At 36.2% G+C, this 16144-nt stretch overlaps 3 protein-coding genes and 1 non-coding gene across 10 annotated transcripts; 3 read left to right on the plus strand and 1 right to left on the minus strand.

Annotated features, from left to right (window-relative positions):
• Window positions 1-191: 191 nt before the first annotated feature.
• Window positions 192-5720, plus strand: LOC137745937 (uncharacterized). Of its 7 annotated transcripts, XM_088681871.1 has the most exons (10): window positions 192-2305; window positions 2435-3079; window positions 3325-3454; window positions 3663-3718; window positions 3891-4034; window positions 4594-4667; window positions 4769-4823; window positions 4894-4956; window positions 5051-5178; window positions 5338-5720. In XM_088681871.1, exons 3-10 carry the CDS (start codon window positions 3409-3411, stop codon window positions 5414-5416), a joined length of 645 nt encoding a protein of 214 aa, XP_088537997.1. In that variant the 5' UTR covers window positions 192-2305; window positions 2435-3079; window positions 3325-3408; the 3' UTR covers window positions 5417-5720. The 7 variants fall into 7 exon arrangements, with proteins under 7 accessions (XP_088537997.1, XP_088537996.1, XP_088537998.1 ...); XM_088681870.1 differs by having other exon boundaries at window positions 218-3079; XM_088681872.1 differs by lacking the exons at window positions 192-2305; window positions 2435-3079 and having other exon boundaries at window positions 3268-3454; window positions 4894-4933; window positions 5137-5236.
• LOC137745787 (L-type lectin-domain containing receptor kinase IV.1) lies at window positions 288-2505 on the plus strand. The gene is made up of 2 exons (XM_088681868.1): window positions 288-2305; window positions 2435-2505. Exon 1 carries the CDS (start codon window positions 288-290, stop codon window positions 2271-2273), a length of 1986 nt encoding a protein of 661 aa, XP_088537994.1. The 3' UTR covers window positions 2274-2305; window positions 2435-2505.
• Window positions 5721-8665: 2945 nt separating the features above from the next.
• LOC137744321 (putative cyclin-D7-1) lies at window positions 8666-10844 on the plus strand. Its single transcript, XM_068484161.2, has 6 exons — window positions 8666-9002; window positions 9173-9259; window positions 9533-9631; window positions 9743-9947; window positions 10191-10333; window positions 10468-10844. The coding sequence occupies exons 1-6, from the start codon at window positions 8754-8756 to the stop codon at window positions 10705-10707; spliced, it is 1023 nt and encodes a 340-aa protein (XP_068340262.1). The 5' UTR covers window positions 8666-8753; the 3' UTR covers window positions 10708-10844.
• Window positions 10845-11852: 1008 nt separating this feature from the next.
• Window positions 11853-11924, minus strand: TRNAW-CCA (transfer RNA tryptophan (anticodon CCA)). Its single transcript has one exon. It is a non-coding gene; the product is annotated as a tRNA-Trp (tRNA).
• Window positions 11925-16144: the final 4220 nt, after the last annotated feature.

Consider the following 16144-nt stretch of genomic DNA (forward strand, 5'->3'; position numbering starts at 1 on the left):
GGTAGAATAGAATAGATAGATTAAGAAAATTGTTATTAGCACTCCAAAAATCTTATTTGACATTCCAAACTTTCTATAATTGAAAAGAAAAATATACTTATGAGAAGTGTAGAATGAGATTTTTTGAAAGCAAATATCAGTTCCTAAATTAGTCAAACTTATCTTTAAGGTGTGATGACACAAATTTATTTACGCAATCCATTTCCAGGAAAATTCTGGAAAGCAGAACGAGTAATTAGTCCTGTTTCATCTGCCTCCTCCATTTCCCTGTCCCTCTCCATTTCTTTATGCAGAAGTATTTGATGTGTTTCAAGCTTCTAATACTACTTGTATTAATCAGCATAGCAGCTGCTGAAGATCTCAATTTCGCCTACCATGGTTTCCGGTCTGCAAATCTTAGCCTAGACGGCATAGCAAGAGTGACACCCAATGGTCTTCTGAGGCTTACAAATTACACTACATTCAAGATTGGTCATGCCTTCTATCCCAACCCAGTAATTTTCAAGAACTCATCTAACGATACAGTTCTCTCCTTCTCTACCACTTTCATCTTTGCTATGAGATATACAGGTCTCCAGGGCCACGGAATAGCCTTTGTCATCGCTCCAACAAGAGGGCTGCCCCATGCTTCTTCATCCCAACACCTAGGCCTTTTCAACCTGACAAATAATGGCAGTCCAACAAATCATATTTTTGTTGTAGAGCTTGACACTTTTCGGAACGAAGAGTTCAAGGATATCAATGATAACCATGTCGGGATTGATATTAATGGTTTGGCCTCTGAGGTGGCTTCTCCTGCCGGATATTATGTCGGAGAAAGATTGATCACCAATGGCCAACCGGTACAAGTTTGGGTGGACTATGATTGTAGCAAGAAGCAAATCAATGTCTCTTTGGCTCTAGTTAGTAATGGTAAGCCCTATATTCCACTTTTGTCTTTGACATGCGACCTTTCCCCGGTTCTTCACAAAACCATGTACGTGGGCTTCTCCTCGTCCACTGGCCAGCTTACTGCTTCTGCTTACTTGTTGGGGTGGAGCTTTAAGATGAATGGTCAGGCTGAAGAACTTGTTCTCTCACAACTTCCTAAGATGCCTCGGCTAGGACCTAAAAAAATATCTGAACTTTTGACCATTGGTCTGCCTGTGAACTTGGTGAGTGTCGCTTTGCTAGCATTTCTTTTTGGTGTAAACTATGCCTTAAGAAGAAAGAAGAAGTTTGCAGAACTGCTTGAGGACTGGGAGCTTGAATATGGGCCTCAAAGGTTTAAATACAAAGAGTTATATATTGCCACAAAAGGGTTTCGCGAAAATGAACTTTTGGGAAAGGGTGGATTCGGTAAGGTTTATAAAGGTATATTGCCCACCTCTGGGATTGAGATTGCTGTGAAGAGGGTCTCACACGAATCAAGACAGGGGATGAAGGAGTTTGTGGCAGAAATTGTCAGCAATGGACGTCTTCGTCACCGAAATTTAGTCCCATTGTTGGGCTACTGCAGGAGAAAAGGAGAGCTACTGTTGGTCTATGAGTACATGCCTAATGGAAGCCTGGACAAGTACCTCTTTGGCCAACCAGCGGTCACTCTCGATTGGAGGCAAAGATTTAGAGTCATAAGAGGTGTAGCATCAGGGTTGCTTTATTTGCACGAAGAATGGGATCAGGTTGTGGTTCACAGAGATGTCAAGGCCAGCAATGTATTACTAGATGGGGAATGGAATGGAAGACTAGGAGATTTTGGGCTTGCAAGATTATATGACCACGGCTCAGACCCTCAAACTACTCAAATAGCTGGAACATTTGGGTATCTATCTCCAGAGCATGCAAGATCAGGCCGGGCCACAACAAGCAGTGATGTGTTTTCTTTCGGTGTATTTTTGCTTGAAGTTGCAAGTGGAAGAAGGCCAATAGAGTATCACGGCTCTGAGGATGTGATTTTGGTTGATTGGGTCTTTTCTTGTTGGAAAGGAAGTAATATTCTTGAGGCGAAAGACCCAAAGTTAGGCAATGATATTGTAGCGGAGGAGGTGGAGTTGGTGTTGAAGCTTGGGCTGTTGTGCTGCCAATCAGAGCCTACAGCAAGGCCAAGGATGCGCCAAGTTGTGCAGCATTTGGAGGGTGATATTCCTTTGCCTGCAGAGTTGTCACTTCTCAGTGCCTCTGCAAGTGGCCTAGCCATTTCTCAGAATGAAGGTTTTGATGAGTCTACAATGGCCCGGGGGTCTTCAGCGTCATCATATGCTGCAGATTCGTCATTCATCTACAGTGGTCGATGAATCCAAAAGCAACAAGATCTTCTGTGTCTCTGGTATTCATAGCGTATAAAACTGAGTGGCACTCCTAGTACTTATGATTTTTGTAAATTTCAATCCATTCAAGGCCAATCATATTATCATACACAAGTTTGTTCTTTTGTTCTTTGCTATTCTATCTGCAGTCTGCACGGAGCAATATGGATTTTGTGCATTGCACAGAGCAATATAGTCATACAGTTATTGTTCTTGTTCACTCGTGTTCGTCATCAAAATTTAGTATGTCTCTTGGGCTTAGCGTTTCCTCACAAAGAAGGTTTTGACAAAATTGCAATGGGCGTGGGGTTTCCCCATTCATATGTTGTAGAGTCATCACTCCTCTCAGCCGCTCAGGTGGTCGTTGACACCAAGCACATAGCGTTCTCTAGTAAATATTTTTATCAAGTACAACATAAAATCCACAATCGGGAATCAGAACAATCTGTTGTTTTGTATCCAAGTGCTTATTAGCTTGTCAATGTAACAGGTTCTCTCTGTCTTCGTCGAACATGTGATTGTCTCTATTTGTTCTAACGTATTCCGATGTGTTTCAAATTTCAATCTGTGTGGTACGTAAACGATGATTAGTCCATTGCTCGAATATCTCGATGCTAGACCAGAGAAGATGGTGAGGTGAAGGACCAAAAGTAAAAGTACGTTTATAGCAAAAGTGATAATGGAGCACACGTACATAACTATAGTTTACTGTACTGAGATGTATTGAGAGAGAGCGAGAGAGACTACAGAGGTTCTACAAGATACTTTGTTAGAATGTGTCCGCTTAAGATTATGTGCAGTCAATTATGATATTATTCTCTTGTTAGAAACGAATTTTGCCCATTTCAAATTGAAAGTGGGCTATAACCCTGATTTGGACATGGCTTTTTTTTTTAAAAAAAAATACAAGAATACATTTACACCGAGTTGAAGAATAAATTGACTTCAACCTCACTATTGACAGTATTCGATGAAAAATAATGAAGTAAGAAAAGGAGGGGAAATAAAATAGTAGGCGGTTGCGGGTCGGGTTCATTAGACAGGCGCGGACTCTGGATGGCATATTGGATTGGAGGTAGCGTCTGAGTCGCCTTACTCCGTTCCGATTGAATTAATCAAAGAAATGCCGGTGAGAGTGGCGGAGACCTCCGCGCCTTCTCAACTTTCAGGTACTCCTCTCCCCCCTCTTCTCTCTCGAAACCGAAGGCCACCGCAAACAGCGGTTTGCCCATTTCCTAAAGTTAGGTTTCTTGCCGAAATCTGCACTATTTGGTACATTTTGTAGGATTGAATTCTCAAAGGCACTACCTTTTCTGTAATTTTTCTTCCAATTTTTCACACACATATGTATATGTTTGTGGATGTTTCTCTGTGCAGGTTCAAATTGTGGACAGACAGCTCCTCCAGCTTGCACACTTTTAAGCGTTGGACAGGTTTCTCTTTGTCCCTGTGCCTTTGTAATTCTTAAATTTCTTTCCTTTTTCTTGAAATTGGTTAGAATTGTGGAGTATCGCCTGATCAATATTGGTTTTAAGCACAAGCACCGAAATTTGGAAGCGTAAATGTGTGCCACATTGTAGAAGTAAGTTCATGGTTCTGTGGCAGGCCTTCTCCGGTACGCAGAACGTTTCTAGTCTGCAGAAAGATGAAGCGTGGAGAGTGAATGTTTGGATACAGGGGTGTGACCTTGAGTATGGTTATCTATGTGGAACCATGGAAGCTCTTAACGTTCCTATGGCAGACACACCGGTAAGAAGCTTCTTTCTGCCTGTTGATTACCTGTCACCGTGAAATGTTTGTTTGTGTATTGGTATTGATATTAAGTATTTCCGCGAAATGATTTAAGAACAACAAAAGAGTGAACGAACTGCTGAGTTTTTATCGGACTGTTCTTTAGTTAAGGAGTTTCATTCCCTTTTAGCATTGTAGGTCCCTTTGATTTTCATACTGCTGTCAGTGTTGTGGTTGTCTAGAGTCCACATCTTGTAATATGGCTATATCTAGATGGCAAACCTCATAGTTAAATCTTAAATCAAGCATTCTTTGGGTTCATTAGGTGGCCGCGAGAAACTTGATTTGCCTGATTTTCAATCTTCCTTTCCTAAGATATCAGTACAATATTCACTGCTTATCGTGTGTCTCATAGAAGCCTGCCACTTTCATGCAAGACGTGTACATTAGATTTGACACCGTATCTAATTTTTTGTGGATATGGAAATCTAGTTACTGTAATCCCCCACACTCCCGTATTCTGATATTTTCATAACCTTCATTGGGTATCTACTTTGTTTTCCTAAATGTATGTTAGGTAGTTACCTTTTGGGAAGGAGAGATTGTTGACACCAAGAATTATACTTTCTTCACTGGAAAATGGGAAGCAACGTATGTTTCTTTTGTTCTTTTAACCTGTAATCCATAGTAGACCCTAATTAGCAATGGTTGTGGAATAACGATCTAGTGCTTATTTGTGAAACCCTTTACAGGACAGAGGATGATATAAGGCACTGGACCAAGTTTCCTTCTTTTTCCTCTCTTCTGGTATGGAGTCTATATCTTCTCAATCTATGGAAAACTTCTTTTATCGTCTGATTAATTCTATTGTTTACAGAGCCAAGTGGAAGTTGATGGTGGCAAATCATTAGATCTAAGTAATTATCCATACATATTCATGGTAAGTGATCTAATTGCTTTATTATTCCCCATATAATTACTACTTAACCATCGGATGAAACGTTGATGAATTCTTTGACATTGTCGTGGTGCAGAGATGGAAAGAGCAATACTTTGTGAATGTTGGCACAGACTGTGGGCTGACTATAGCTGGCTTTTACTATGTCTGTTTTTCTTGCAGCGATGACTCCATCAATGGCTTCTATTATGATCCTAACAGCAGGTATACTGGCCAGAGTATTTCCTTCATTTTTTTCATGGGATGTGCGTATGCTTACAAAGTATGTTGCCACTTCCATTATTATGCGCTGTCTTTCTGGTTTAGTATTTTAATCACATTGCAGCAAAGTGACTGATAAGTATTACTTGAACCAACGTGCAGCCCTTTTCAGAAGCTTGAGCTGAAATCCACTAACGAGGAACGATCAGGTTTCAGCTTTTCATCATATGAACTGCGATAGATGAGAAAATATATGTCTAGGGATATGCCTGGTAGGAATTGTACAACTTTTGGTCAATTTTCAAGAACACGCGTCTCCATTTGTAATGCAAGGATTAACGTACAAGTTGTGAAGATGTACATTTGTCTGTGCTTGTAAAAGTATGTTGCGGAGCTGTTTGGTGTTCTTGTATATTGTAATTGCCGATTGCGAGTTACTTTGGGGTGATATGAGATCTTGCATATGTGCCCAAACCTTCAGCTCAAATCTGAATTTGTGATTGTGAATACAAGCAAAAATAGGTCCAGTCAAGTTTACTTCTTTATGATTCTTGGTATTATGATTTAAAGGAAAGCTTAGCAATGCCCTGAACTTTGTACCTTGTTCCACTTTGCCCTATGATTTTTTTTAATTTGGTTGAGCACCCAAACTTTTCATTCCTACCGGTATCTCGGAGACAGTCGATAGTGTCACAATTTACCGTTAATTTCATAGCATGCAATATATAACCAACTTTTAGGAGCATATATGTCATCAAAATGCAACATGGACAAGAAAAAATAGTAAATATTTTGGAATTCTTAATTGAGCTATGAGAAAGGAAAAAGAAAGAGAGTGAAAGAAATGAAACTTAATTATGCATTAAATCAAATGCTTCTACGATACAAAATGGACGAAAATACATTTAATACGACATAATATGTGACAAAACTAACAGGAAGGGGAGAACATTGTACAATTGAAACTTAAAATTTCTTGCATTAAATCAAAGGCCTCCACAGAATGACTAGTCTAATTATGAAGTTTGTATGGTTAAATGATGTCACGTTGTCATTGAAGGAAAAATGACCCCTTATATGTAAAGAACCAAGTATTGTTCGGGTGCATTGGCATGAATAATTTTGGGGGGAGGGGGCTTAAAATGAAATTGATAGTTTACAGGCCTAAGTGGAGTGAAAAAAGCTCAGCTTTGCTTCGGCTTGAAATAGTTCAAACTTACACTAGGTTCGACTCGTTAAGAAACAAGTTAAGTTTGAATATTAATATGTTTGACTTGTCAAGAACAGAAGAAGGGAATAGTTTTCACGAGATAACTTGAATTAGGCTCTATTCAAGTAGTTTGTTTGTAATGAAAGATTATGTTTGAGATTTTTCTTTCGGATAAGATTATGTTCCCATCTTCTTCTGTTTCTAAACAAACAACAAGCATTAACAAGTATGAGGCGTCTATCACTTAAAGTATTACTTTTGAATTTTTGTTGTTGTTGTGTTGTTTATGTTCTATAGTCTTTTTATTAAAATGTGTTGTTAAGTTGTGAATTTTTTTTATAGAAAACTTCATTTTAATTCTTAAAAAATATGACTTTTAGACTATAACCTTGTGTAAGATTAAAATCCAATTTTAGTCCCTAGTACATTTAATCATATCATTTATTAGTTATATTTTGATGTTTTATTTATCGTTTTATTTTTATTTTAATGTATTAATTACATTTAAATATAATTTTTATTTCATTCATCATAATATATTTTAATGTCTACATTCAGGGAACTAATTCTTTTATAATATATATTCCGATAACAATTTTTATGTTCTTCATTTAGGTACATTAATACATTTGAATATTTCAGTATATCCATCGGTACAAACATATAATTACATTGATTCAATATAATGCATTTCGGTCAATATAATGCATTTCATTACGTACATTTTGGTACACACATTTGAATATTGACTTTTAGGTACATTAATTCAATATATTATATTTCGATACGTACATTTAGGTACATACATTTCGGTATTGACATTTAGGTACATACATTTCAGTATTGACATTTAGGTACATACATTTTGGTATTGACATTCAGGTATGTACATTTAGGTTCATTATAATATATTTCGGTACAATCATGTAGGTACAAATATTTCGGTACAAAAAATTCAATTATATATTTCGGCACAATCATTTCTGTACACTTATGTATTTATATATTTTTGTATCACAAATTTCTTTTAATATTTTCTCATTTACATTCATTTATAATTAAAAAACTAAATATGTGCATATTAATAAAATTAAAATTTAATGTGGAGAGATTAAATAAAAATACACATTAAATAACAAAAATTGAATGTAAATTTTGATAAAAGTACACTTTAAGGGATTAAATTGAATATGTAATCTAGCACCAGTTTTTTTTTTTAATTTTAATCTTTTACAAGGATTGATGTTCATAAACCCCTTTTTTTTTTATTAGAGCAAACCAACTTATTGCAATAAAAAGCTCGATACAGTTTGAGCTTGGTGTCAAGTTGAAGTTTTTAAGCTCACTCGAGTTCATATAAGAAGCAAGCCAAACCTAGTTTGAGCTTGAAAAGAATTAAACAAACCAAAAACTTTGAGCAAAGTGTTATTCGATTTGGTTCGGCTGGTTTACAAGCCTCAATGCTGCTGGTAGAGAATATGTGTTGTGGACCTTGTGGTCCCCAATCCAACTGGCCGAGGTTCAAGGATATCAACATCTAAACCATTCAATTAGCAGCTTTTGTTGGTGGAGACCGGAGAGATTCAATTCAATTCAATTCAATTACAGATCATATAGCTTGCAGTAGCGGATTGTCCCAATAGAGAACTGATGACATGAGATGAGCTGAGAATTGGCCATCACCATTCACCACCAAGTCACTCATGATCAAGCGTTGAAGACGATCACGAAGTGGGGCCCAACCCAAACACACACAACTTGTAAAATCAACATTGAAAAGTGGGGCCCACATTTGAGCCCCTAATATTATTCTCAAGTTCAGTGCCAACCAAACCAAACCACCACAGCACCAACACATTCACAAACCTTGGCATTTGCCCTCGTTTCCTGCATTGAAGGGGGACGACGATGAGATGAGAGAGAGAGGGAGAGAGAACATTTATTCCACTAAGTTGCCAACAGAAACATCCTCGTGCATGGACTCACGCAATTGGTAACCCAGGTCAAAATAAAAATAAAAATAAACCCTAATTTAAATAATACACAAAATACCAACACAATAAATAATTAAAATAAAAATCTTAACCCACCACTACTAGCCTACTACCAGAAAAACACTGCATTTACCCCATTTCATGAGGGACGTGTCCCTCTGTTTATTTCTCTATCTGTAAGTTGTAAGTTTGTAACCACCCACCAACTCCTATATAACTTCCCCTTAACTTTCCTGATCATTTCACCATCTTCCATATTTTCCTTTCGTTTTCTCAAACTGTTCATCTCTCACCCGAGTACCCTATTATTGGGGAAGAAGAAACTTATGTACTTTTTTTAGACTGGCCATAGCATCTTTTATATTATCCAAAACATGGTTTGCATGAAAAGTTTGCTTTGTGATGAGGTATGCCCTCCAAGCCCCCCTGCAGTGACTACTGAGCCTTTCGGTTGCAGTAACTTTGGATCCTCAATGTATACAACTAAGGAAGAGTATGACCAGGCTCTTACCATATGCATGGAGAAGGAGATCAGCTACATGCCTGAACCTAATTATCTAGAGAACCTATCTTCCAATTATTTGGTCATTGCTAGGTTAAAATGCATTCAGTGGTTCATCAAGGTCAGTACAATAACATATTTGCGTGTGTGTGTGTGTGTGTGTGTGTTAATATTTATCAAACTACGCTTTTTAATTAATTGAGAAAAAACTACTATATACCTTGTATTAATTAGAAGATGATTACTACGGTAATACAATATAACATTTTAATTCTTTGTTTGTGTTTTCAGTCTGCAGGTCGGTTGAACCTCTCCCTTGGAACCGTTTTCTATGCTGCAAATTACCTTGATCGGTTCATTTCCATGAACCATTGCACTGTAAGGACTATATGTTATATAGTAATAATTTAAAATCATTCGGTGATATATGTATGGAGCGAGAGAGACAGAATTCAATTGGTCTAATTTGGGAAGGGCCACATATATATTATATATATGTGTATCACTGAATGAATTTATTTAATTCAATTCTATGGTTACCTTTCATATTCTTTTTTAAATTTTCTAATTTTCCAATTTCCTAGTTATTTGTTTCGACAACATTGAAAGGATATATGAAACTAATATGTATAAAGGTGTATGTATTTTCAGGGATGGAAATATTGGATGGTTGAATTGGTGTCTGTTGCCTGCTTATCTATTGCCTCCAAGTTCAGTGATACCTGCAATCCTTCCCTGCTTGAACTTCAGGTGATAACTATTCATTAATTATGTGCGTGAGCTGCTGTTATTAATGAAGAATGTAACCATCATATGTTTCTGCATTGGTTTAATTACTGTGCTAATTCATATTGATCACAGATGGAAGATCTGGACCATTCATTTGAGCCAAGCACAATCCAACGAATGGAAATGATGGTGCTAAATGCATTAGGATGGCGCCTTGCGTCTACAACAGCTTACTCTTACCTAGAACTGTTGGAATGGATTCTGGACTCCTTGAAGCCCCAACTTCATGAAAAGCTCATAGGCCGACTTAACAAATTGCTTCTTGGAGCTATTTCAGGTATATATGTATATGCAAGCACATTTTTTATTCGTAATTATTCGATGTATGTTGTACAGTTGTAGTGTATACCCCTGTTGAATAAAGTTTTTCTTTTTAACTCACTGCGTTCTGAGTTCAAACTCTCCCTACTCTCTTTAATCAAGCTTAGAGTACTAATATTGATTATGCTAAAACACTTGTATTATTATTTGCTGATAGTACTTATAATTAATGAAACAAAAATTATTATGAAAATTCCAGATTCCAAGCTTCTGGATTTTAGGCCAAGTGTGGTTGCAATATCTGCTCTAAGGTGCAGTCTGGATAAGATTCAACTTTCAGAAGCCATATCTGATAACGCCTACCTCACGTGTCTCACAAGTCTATTGGATCATGACCAAAAGGTTAATTAATTAATTTCCATCTTCAGTATCAAATTCCCTTTTTAATTTGCCCTTTTCTTTTGCTAATTAATTTCTAACATTTTATTCCTGGTACTGTTTTATTGACTGGTTTGTCCACTACCTGTATATTATAGTGTGAGTTGGTGAAGTGCCATATGATGATGGAGGAGCAATATTCATCGGTTGATTTTTTGGACAACTTAAGAGTTCAACGGGATATTCATTACTGCCCTTCAAGTCCCACAACAGTGCTGTTGAAGAATCGTATTATTTTTTATGATTTTCATGTTGATTTCTCTCTCTTTAAGATGAGAGATCAAACTATAATCACCGGGATTAACAAGAGAAAGCGAGAAGATGACTACCCTAATTAGAAACATATCTTCTATTTATTTATAAATTCCCCGTAGATTGTACGTCAAGAAAAGTTAAATCTTGAGATAGAGTTTGACAGAACGTGTGATATATATCTATGAGAGAAGAAATAATTAAGCAAAGCTGTTTTTCTCTACCTCCTGCATGCTTATTACAACTTCTGCTGGACTGCTACCCACCTCTGGATTTTCCCTTTTTTTTATGTAATGACAGTTGGGCCACGAAAAGATATTTCTGATTGAATATATAATACCTGGTCCTCATCAAATTTTGTTAGAATTTTTCTGGTTAAACAACGCACTCATCTGAGTTTACGCACATTCTTAAATTATTGTTTGTTTAAATTTTATTACAGTTTCAAAAGACAATAAAGGGCATAACATTTTAAAAGCTAACCCTAGTCCACCTATAACCAAAGGGTAAGAAAAGAAGAAAAATGTTATTACAAACTTTGATTCTTATTCCATTGATTAAAATAAAGGAGAAGATTATAAATTGTCAAGACCGCATTATATGCTCAAAGACCGCATTTTTCCGAGATTGGACACATGAAAACAAGAACAAGGTACGAACAAAAGCGGATGCCCAAAAAAACAAGAGAAGCAAAATCGAAATAAAAAACAAAACAAACCCACGACGAAAATTGACAAATTCCCAAGATCTGAACTAGAGAAAACAAACTGAAGGTGAAGTTAAAAAAGAAAAGGAAAAAGAAATGATAAAAATTGATATACCAAACGAGGGGATTGAAGTCAAAATGATGAAACATGCTCTAATATCATGTTAACAAATCAAACGACAAGAAAATAAGAACAGAAAAATGTTAACTAATATTATTGTACTACTTATTTTTATTATAATTGCATGATTAAACATAATAAATAATAAATAAAACGTTATCAAAATTGTCAATGAACACAACCAATAACAACGTAAAATTGTCAAAACTAATAATGAACACAACCAATAACAATGTAAACAATTGATTAAAAGTTGCATACAAGATAAATATATATGTTTAGAATATACTAAAATTTTCTTATCAGAATAAGTTTGGCGGAAAGCTAAAAATTATATAAATAATAAAATAAAATAAAATAAAATAAAATAAAATAAAAAAAAATAAAAAAACCGGAGAGGGTATTGAACCCGACGTGAATCGAACACGCAACCTTCTGATCTGGAGTCAGACGCGCTACCATTGCGCCACGGATCCGGTTGTTAACCATGTTACATACTATTATATATCCAATCGAATAATCTGTTTTTTATTCTCACGGCGACTTCGTTTGGTTGCTGCTCAATGCTCTCACTCTATATGGCTTATAGCCAAAACGGTTCAAACTTGAAAGAGACATCCCGCCAAGATCAAACTGTAGCTTGAACTTGAGCCTGAAACCTCAGACTTAGAGTCGTCTTCTCCAAGAAGTTTCATTCCATTCAACAAATATCGATATCTCGAGTTCAGATGAATGAGTTGTGCAGTCAGTGCAATATATCTTTATAAAAACTTTCAGTTCTTCCGACTCTGTGAAATAATTCTGAACCTATGAAATAGTGTGCAGTCTGAAATTGAAAAAGCTCATAAAACTTATGGTTTTTCCTTTTGGTGCACTAGCATTTGCGTCTGTTTTCTTGAGCTGACAGAAAGAAGAACTTAAATTTTTCCTTCAATTTATTACTACTTTTAGCTTCACGCTTAAAACTTTTAACTTGGTAAATACGATCATCTGGCTCCCGTGGCCTAATGTATAAGGCATCTGACTCCCACCGGGCGTGCTTTCTTCTCTTCGCAGCATCTGAGAACATACCTTTTAACTGAAAGACAGAAAGGGTTTCAAGTTTGTGTATAGAAAGAAAGAAAGAAAGAAAGAAAGAAAGAAAGAAAGAAAGAAAGAAAGAAAGAAAGAAAAGCCCCCGTGATTCAAAGGTTAAATGAATGAGATTAATTATGAAGAGAATGAAGAAGTTAATTTTTATGTGTTTCCGAAATACATACATGTTACTTTTTGTTGATGCACAAAATTAGTGAGACTTTGGAACAACGTAAAGTGTCAAGTTTGTGACCTTTGTTCGGTTGTTTCGGTCACCTAGTGATGATAATATGTAAAGAGATAGAGATAGGGAAGCCAACACAAGATGTATATGGTTCACCCTAAGTCTGGCTACGTCCACGAAGTAGAGGAGTACTCATTAATGGTTACAAGAGTTCTCATTAATAGTGAAGGCTTTACACAAATACATAAGTTAAGCATAATTATCATTAATGGGTTCTAATGACTAGTTAAGTACAATAATGACATTAGGGTTTAATTGTAGGGAAAAGGATCATCGTTGGATCCTTTTCATGGGGATCCTAGGGATCCCGTGATCATGACCGTTCATCGTTTATTGTACATCGTGTGGTCAGTTTTCGTTAGGTACTATTTATATTTAAATTTGAAATGATTTCTGACCACACGATGTACGATGAAAGGTCACGATTCCTTCTCCTAATTGTAGCAAAATGGTCTTCTTTTATAGTTGAGGAGAGCCTCCAGCATTTGTCCGCAGTCTATGAGCTTTATTCTGACATTAACATATGTCATGCTGTGATTGGCCTCCTGGTAGGAGGGAAACTCTTGTGCTTCGACAATGGTGCTTGAACATGAACCCCTCAGTGGGTCCTTGAAGGTATGACGTTGACCGGTGCTTAGTAGTTTCAAGATTGGTCAGGTATGGTACAAACACTTATATTCATTTAATGCAAACTAGTCTTTTACTAGCTAGTAGTTTATTTTCAATCTTCACTTAGTTGAATGAGATCTCAAGTTCAACTTACAATAATGATGAGGATGTAAGAATCAATGATTTACCAATTGAATAACCAAAACTTCAAGAACAATATTAAGTAATAAAGCTATAAACTGAAATCAAAGAGTTGCCGAGAAGCTTACCTGCAGAATTGAAACTCGAAGAAGCCATAGCAGCTTCTCAACCAAACAACCTTCTCCTCTTTTGCAAAAACAAAAGTGCTCGCCAAATAATAGGTATTCGGATCAAAACAAACAGCGATATTTGCAAGAGCAGTGATTGAGGTTATATATAGAATTATTCCAACTTATTCTCCTATTAGAATTAGTTTAGAAGTCAACAAAGTATACCTTATCATACTATGAGTGTAGAAGGTTAATCAGCGCAAAACCAAGTCCCACAATCAAGGACTACTATAAGCACCAATAATTCTATAAGGAATAGAATTCCTTTGAGCATATTAACAAGACTTTTCCATTCAAAGATTCATCCAATATTACAGCCAATTCTAAGTCATGTTTCATACTCATATTCTAACAGAGGATGATATATAGTTATCATGAGTTAGACACCTAATTGTCAGTCCTATTATTATAGACAACGGCAGATCCAAAGGTCGCGAGATTCTACAAAAATTTGGAATTATGGGGAGGAAGGATCTGAGGACCTTATGGTCATGTGGTATGAGACTTGAAAATACTCACAAATTGTTCGACAAAATATCTTTTAGGCATAATTCAACAGACCTTGACAAGTGATGCTCGACGGGCTTTGAGATAGGCTTTGAAAGTTGTCGACAGTCTTTAGTTAGTTGAATGAGATCTCAAGTTTAGCTTACATAATGATGAGGATGATATATAGTTGTCATGAGTTCGACACTTAATTGTGGGTACCGGATCCAAGGGTCCCTAGATCCTACAAAAGTTTGGAAATATGGGGAGAAAGATCCTCAGATGACCTTATGCCCATCTGGTATGGGACTTGAATACTCACAGATTGTTTGATAGAATATCTTTCGGGCATAATTTAGTAGATCTTGACAAGTGATGCTCGACACACCGTGAGATAGACTTTGAAAGTTGTCAACAGATCATGGCAATTAACAAGCCCACCCTCGTGATCGACTATATGACTCAACGAAAAAGTTGTACAATTTTCGCACTGGTACCCCTCGAGGCTTGAGTCATGGATCGCCAGTGGCTATGGCACATTGTATTAGAAAAACTCTCTTGCAACTAATATGTTGTCCCAATGGCATCACTAATAACGTAGATGATGTCATGTATTCAAATAGCACACTAGTTATCTGATAAATAGGTCTTATACAGTGTCACCGATTGTAAGAGAGAATCTCGTATTATATATATCTTATCATTTGTTAAAAAATAATTAAAAAAAAAACATATGTTGGTTGTTATTGAAAACGATAACTACACACTTTTTGTTCTTCTCCTATACACCCTTCTTTATTACTATCATAGCTACCAAATTATCAAAATTGTTTTTGGTTGAAAAAATGGTAGACCAATTTTTTCATTTCATCTCTGTGCAAATATTGAATCTCTCACGTCAATTGAAAACAACTGCTTGATTTCATTTTTGTACTTTAGCAAAAATACATTAAGATACTGATCTCTGAGGAAGACGTGCACAATTTCATAGTACAAAATCTCATGACATCTATTAAATTAGTCCAATAACATGAGTCCTCTCCCTCCTCCAGAGGCAAGGCAGCTCTACTACTGAGATCCTGACAGACCAAATCCAAAATCAAAACCATCTTCTTTTTTTTCTTTATTTTTTCCTTTTTTCCATAGATGCGAAGCAACTCCTTTTGCGGCTCTAGGTCTAGGTCTACAAACACATTGGCCGGAAAGGCATCCGGAGCCTTCCTCCTGATACCAAATTTGGGGATCCAGACGATTGAAAAATGATCTAACTGCTACAGACAGAGACACACTTAAAAAGTTATAATAACTTTAGCCGTTGGATCATTTTTAATGATCCGGATCTCCAAACTTTGTAGATTAAGAGGAAGGGATCTGAAAATGATCCATTTCCACATTGGCTGACATTAATTACAGTAATTTACAGCCTTTTATAGTTCCAGGCTGCCAGCAATGATTTAAAGGTAAATTTACTCAATGACTTTTAGGTAACCATACAATTTTACTCAATTGCTCTAACAAGCATAGAAGTATAAGCAATGCCTAAACCAATGTCCTTGTTCAAAATGATTATCGGCTTTCAACAATTATTGCATCTGATTATTCGATTGGATTCTCAAGTAGGAGAGCAACTTCGAATCACCGGTACATCATTATTGACTCATTGTAGTGTCTCGTACTAATGAAACAACGTCATGTATAAGTTTTTTGTCTATACAATATTGTATGATTGATACAAAACATTATAATGCTGATATACTCGTGTATTGAAAGTTCTTTCGGAGGAGTAAAGTGCTAAGTAAAGGAATATGCATTGGCAATTGACAAGCATGCACTATAATTTGCCTGTGGCAGCATTAGCACACAAAGAAACTACAAGAATACTATACTAGTCTCTCCTTGTGTAATCAATTGCCATCTAGTGTTTGCCAATAATTATATTTAAAGAGATATTTTGTAAAGTAAATTTCAAATA

This window comes from Pyrus communis, chromosome 12 (assembly GCF_041283825.1).
Source record: "Pyrus communis isolate YQ-2024b chromosome 12, ASM4128382v1, whole genome shotgun sequence".
In the NCBI taxonomy this organism is placed as follows: Eukaryota; Viridiplantae; Streptophyta; class Magnoliopsida; order Rosales; family Rosaceae; genus Pyrus; species Pyrus communis.

Coding starts and splice junctions, on each gene's coding strand:
- LOC137745787 (XM_088681868.1), top strand. CDS start 288: ATGCAGAAGTATTTGATGTGTTTCAAGCTTCTAATACTACTTGTATTA.
- LOC137745937 (XM_088681871.1), top strand. CDS start 3,409: ATGCCGGTGAGAGTGGCGGAGACCTCCGCGCCTTCTCAACTTTCAG. Junction 3,455..3,662: donor CGCGCCTTCTCAACTTTCAG/GTACTCCTCTCC, acceptor TTCTCTGTGCAG/GTTCAAATTGTGGACAGACA. Junction 3,719..3,890: donor CACTTTTAAGCGTTGGACAG/GTTTCTCTTTGT, acceptor GTTCTGTGGCAG/GCCTTCTCCGGTACGCAGAA.
- LOC137744321 (XM_068484161.2), top strand. CDS start 8,754: ATGGTTTGCATGAAAAGTTTGCTTTGTGATGAGGTATGCCCTCCAAGC. Junction 9,003..9,172: donor GCATTCAGTGGTTCATCAAG/GTCAGTACAATA, acceptor TTGTGTTTTCAG/TCTGCAGGTCGGTTGAACCT. Junction 9,632..9,742: donor CTTCCCTGCTTGAACTTCAG/GTGATAACTATT, acceptor TATTGATCACAG/ATGGAAGATCTGGACCATTC.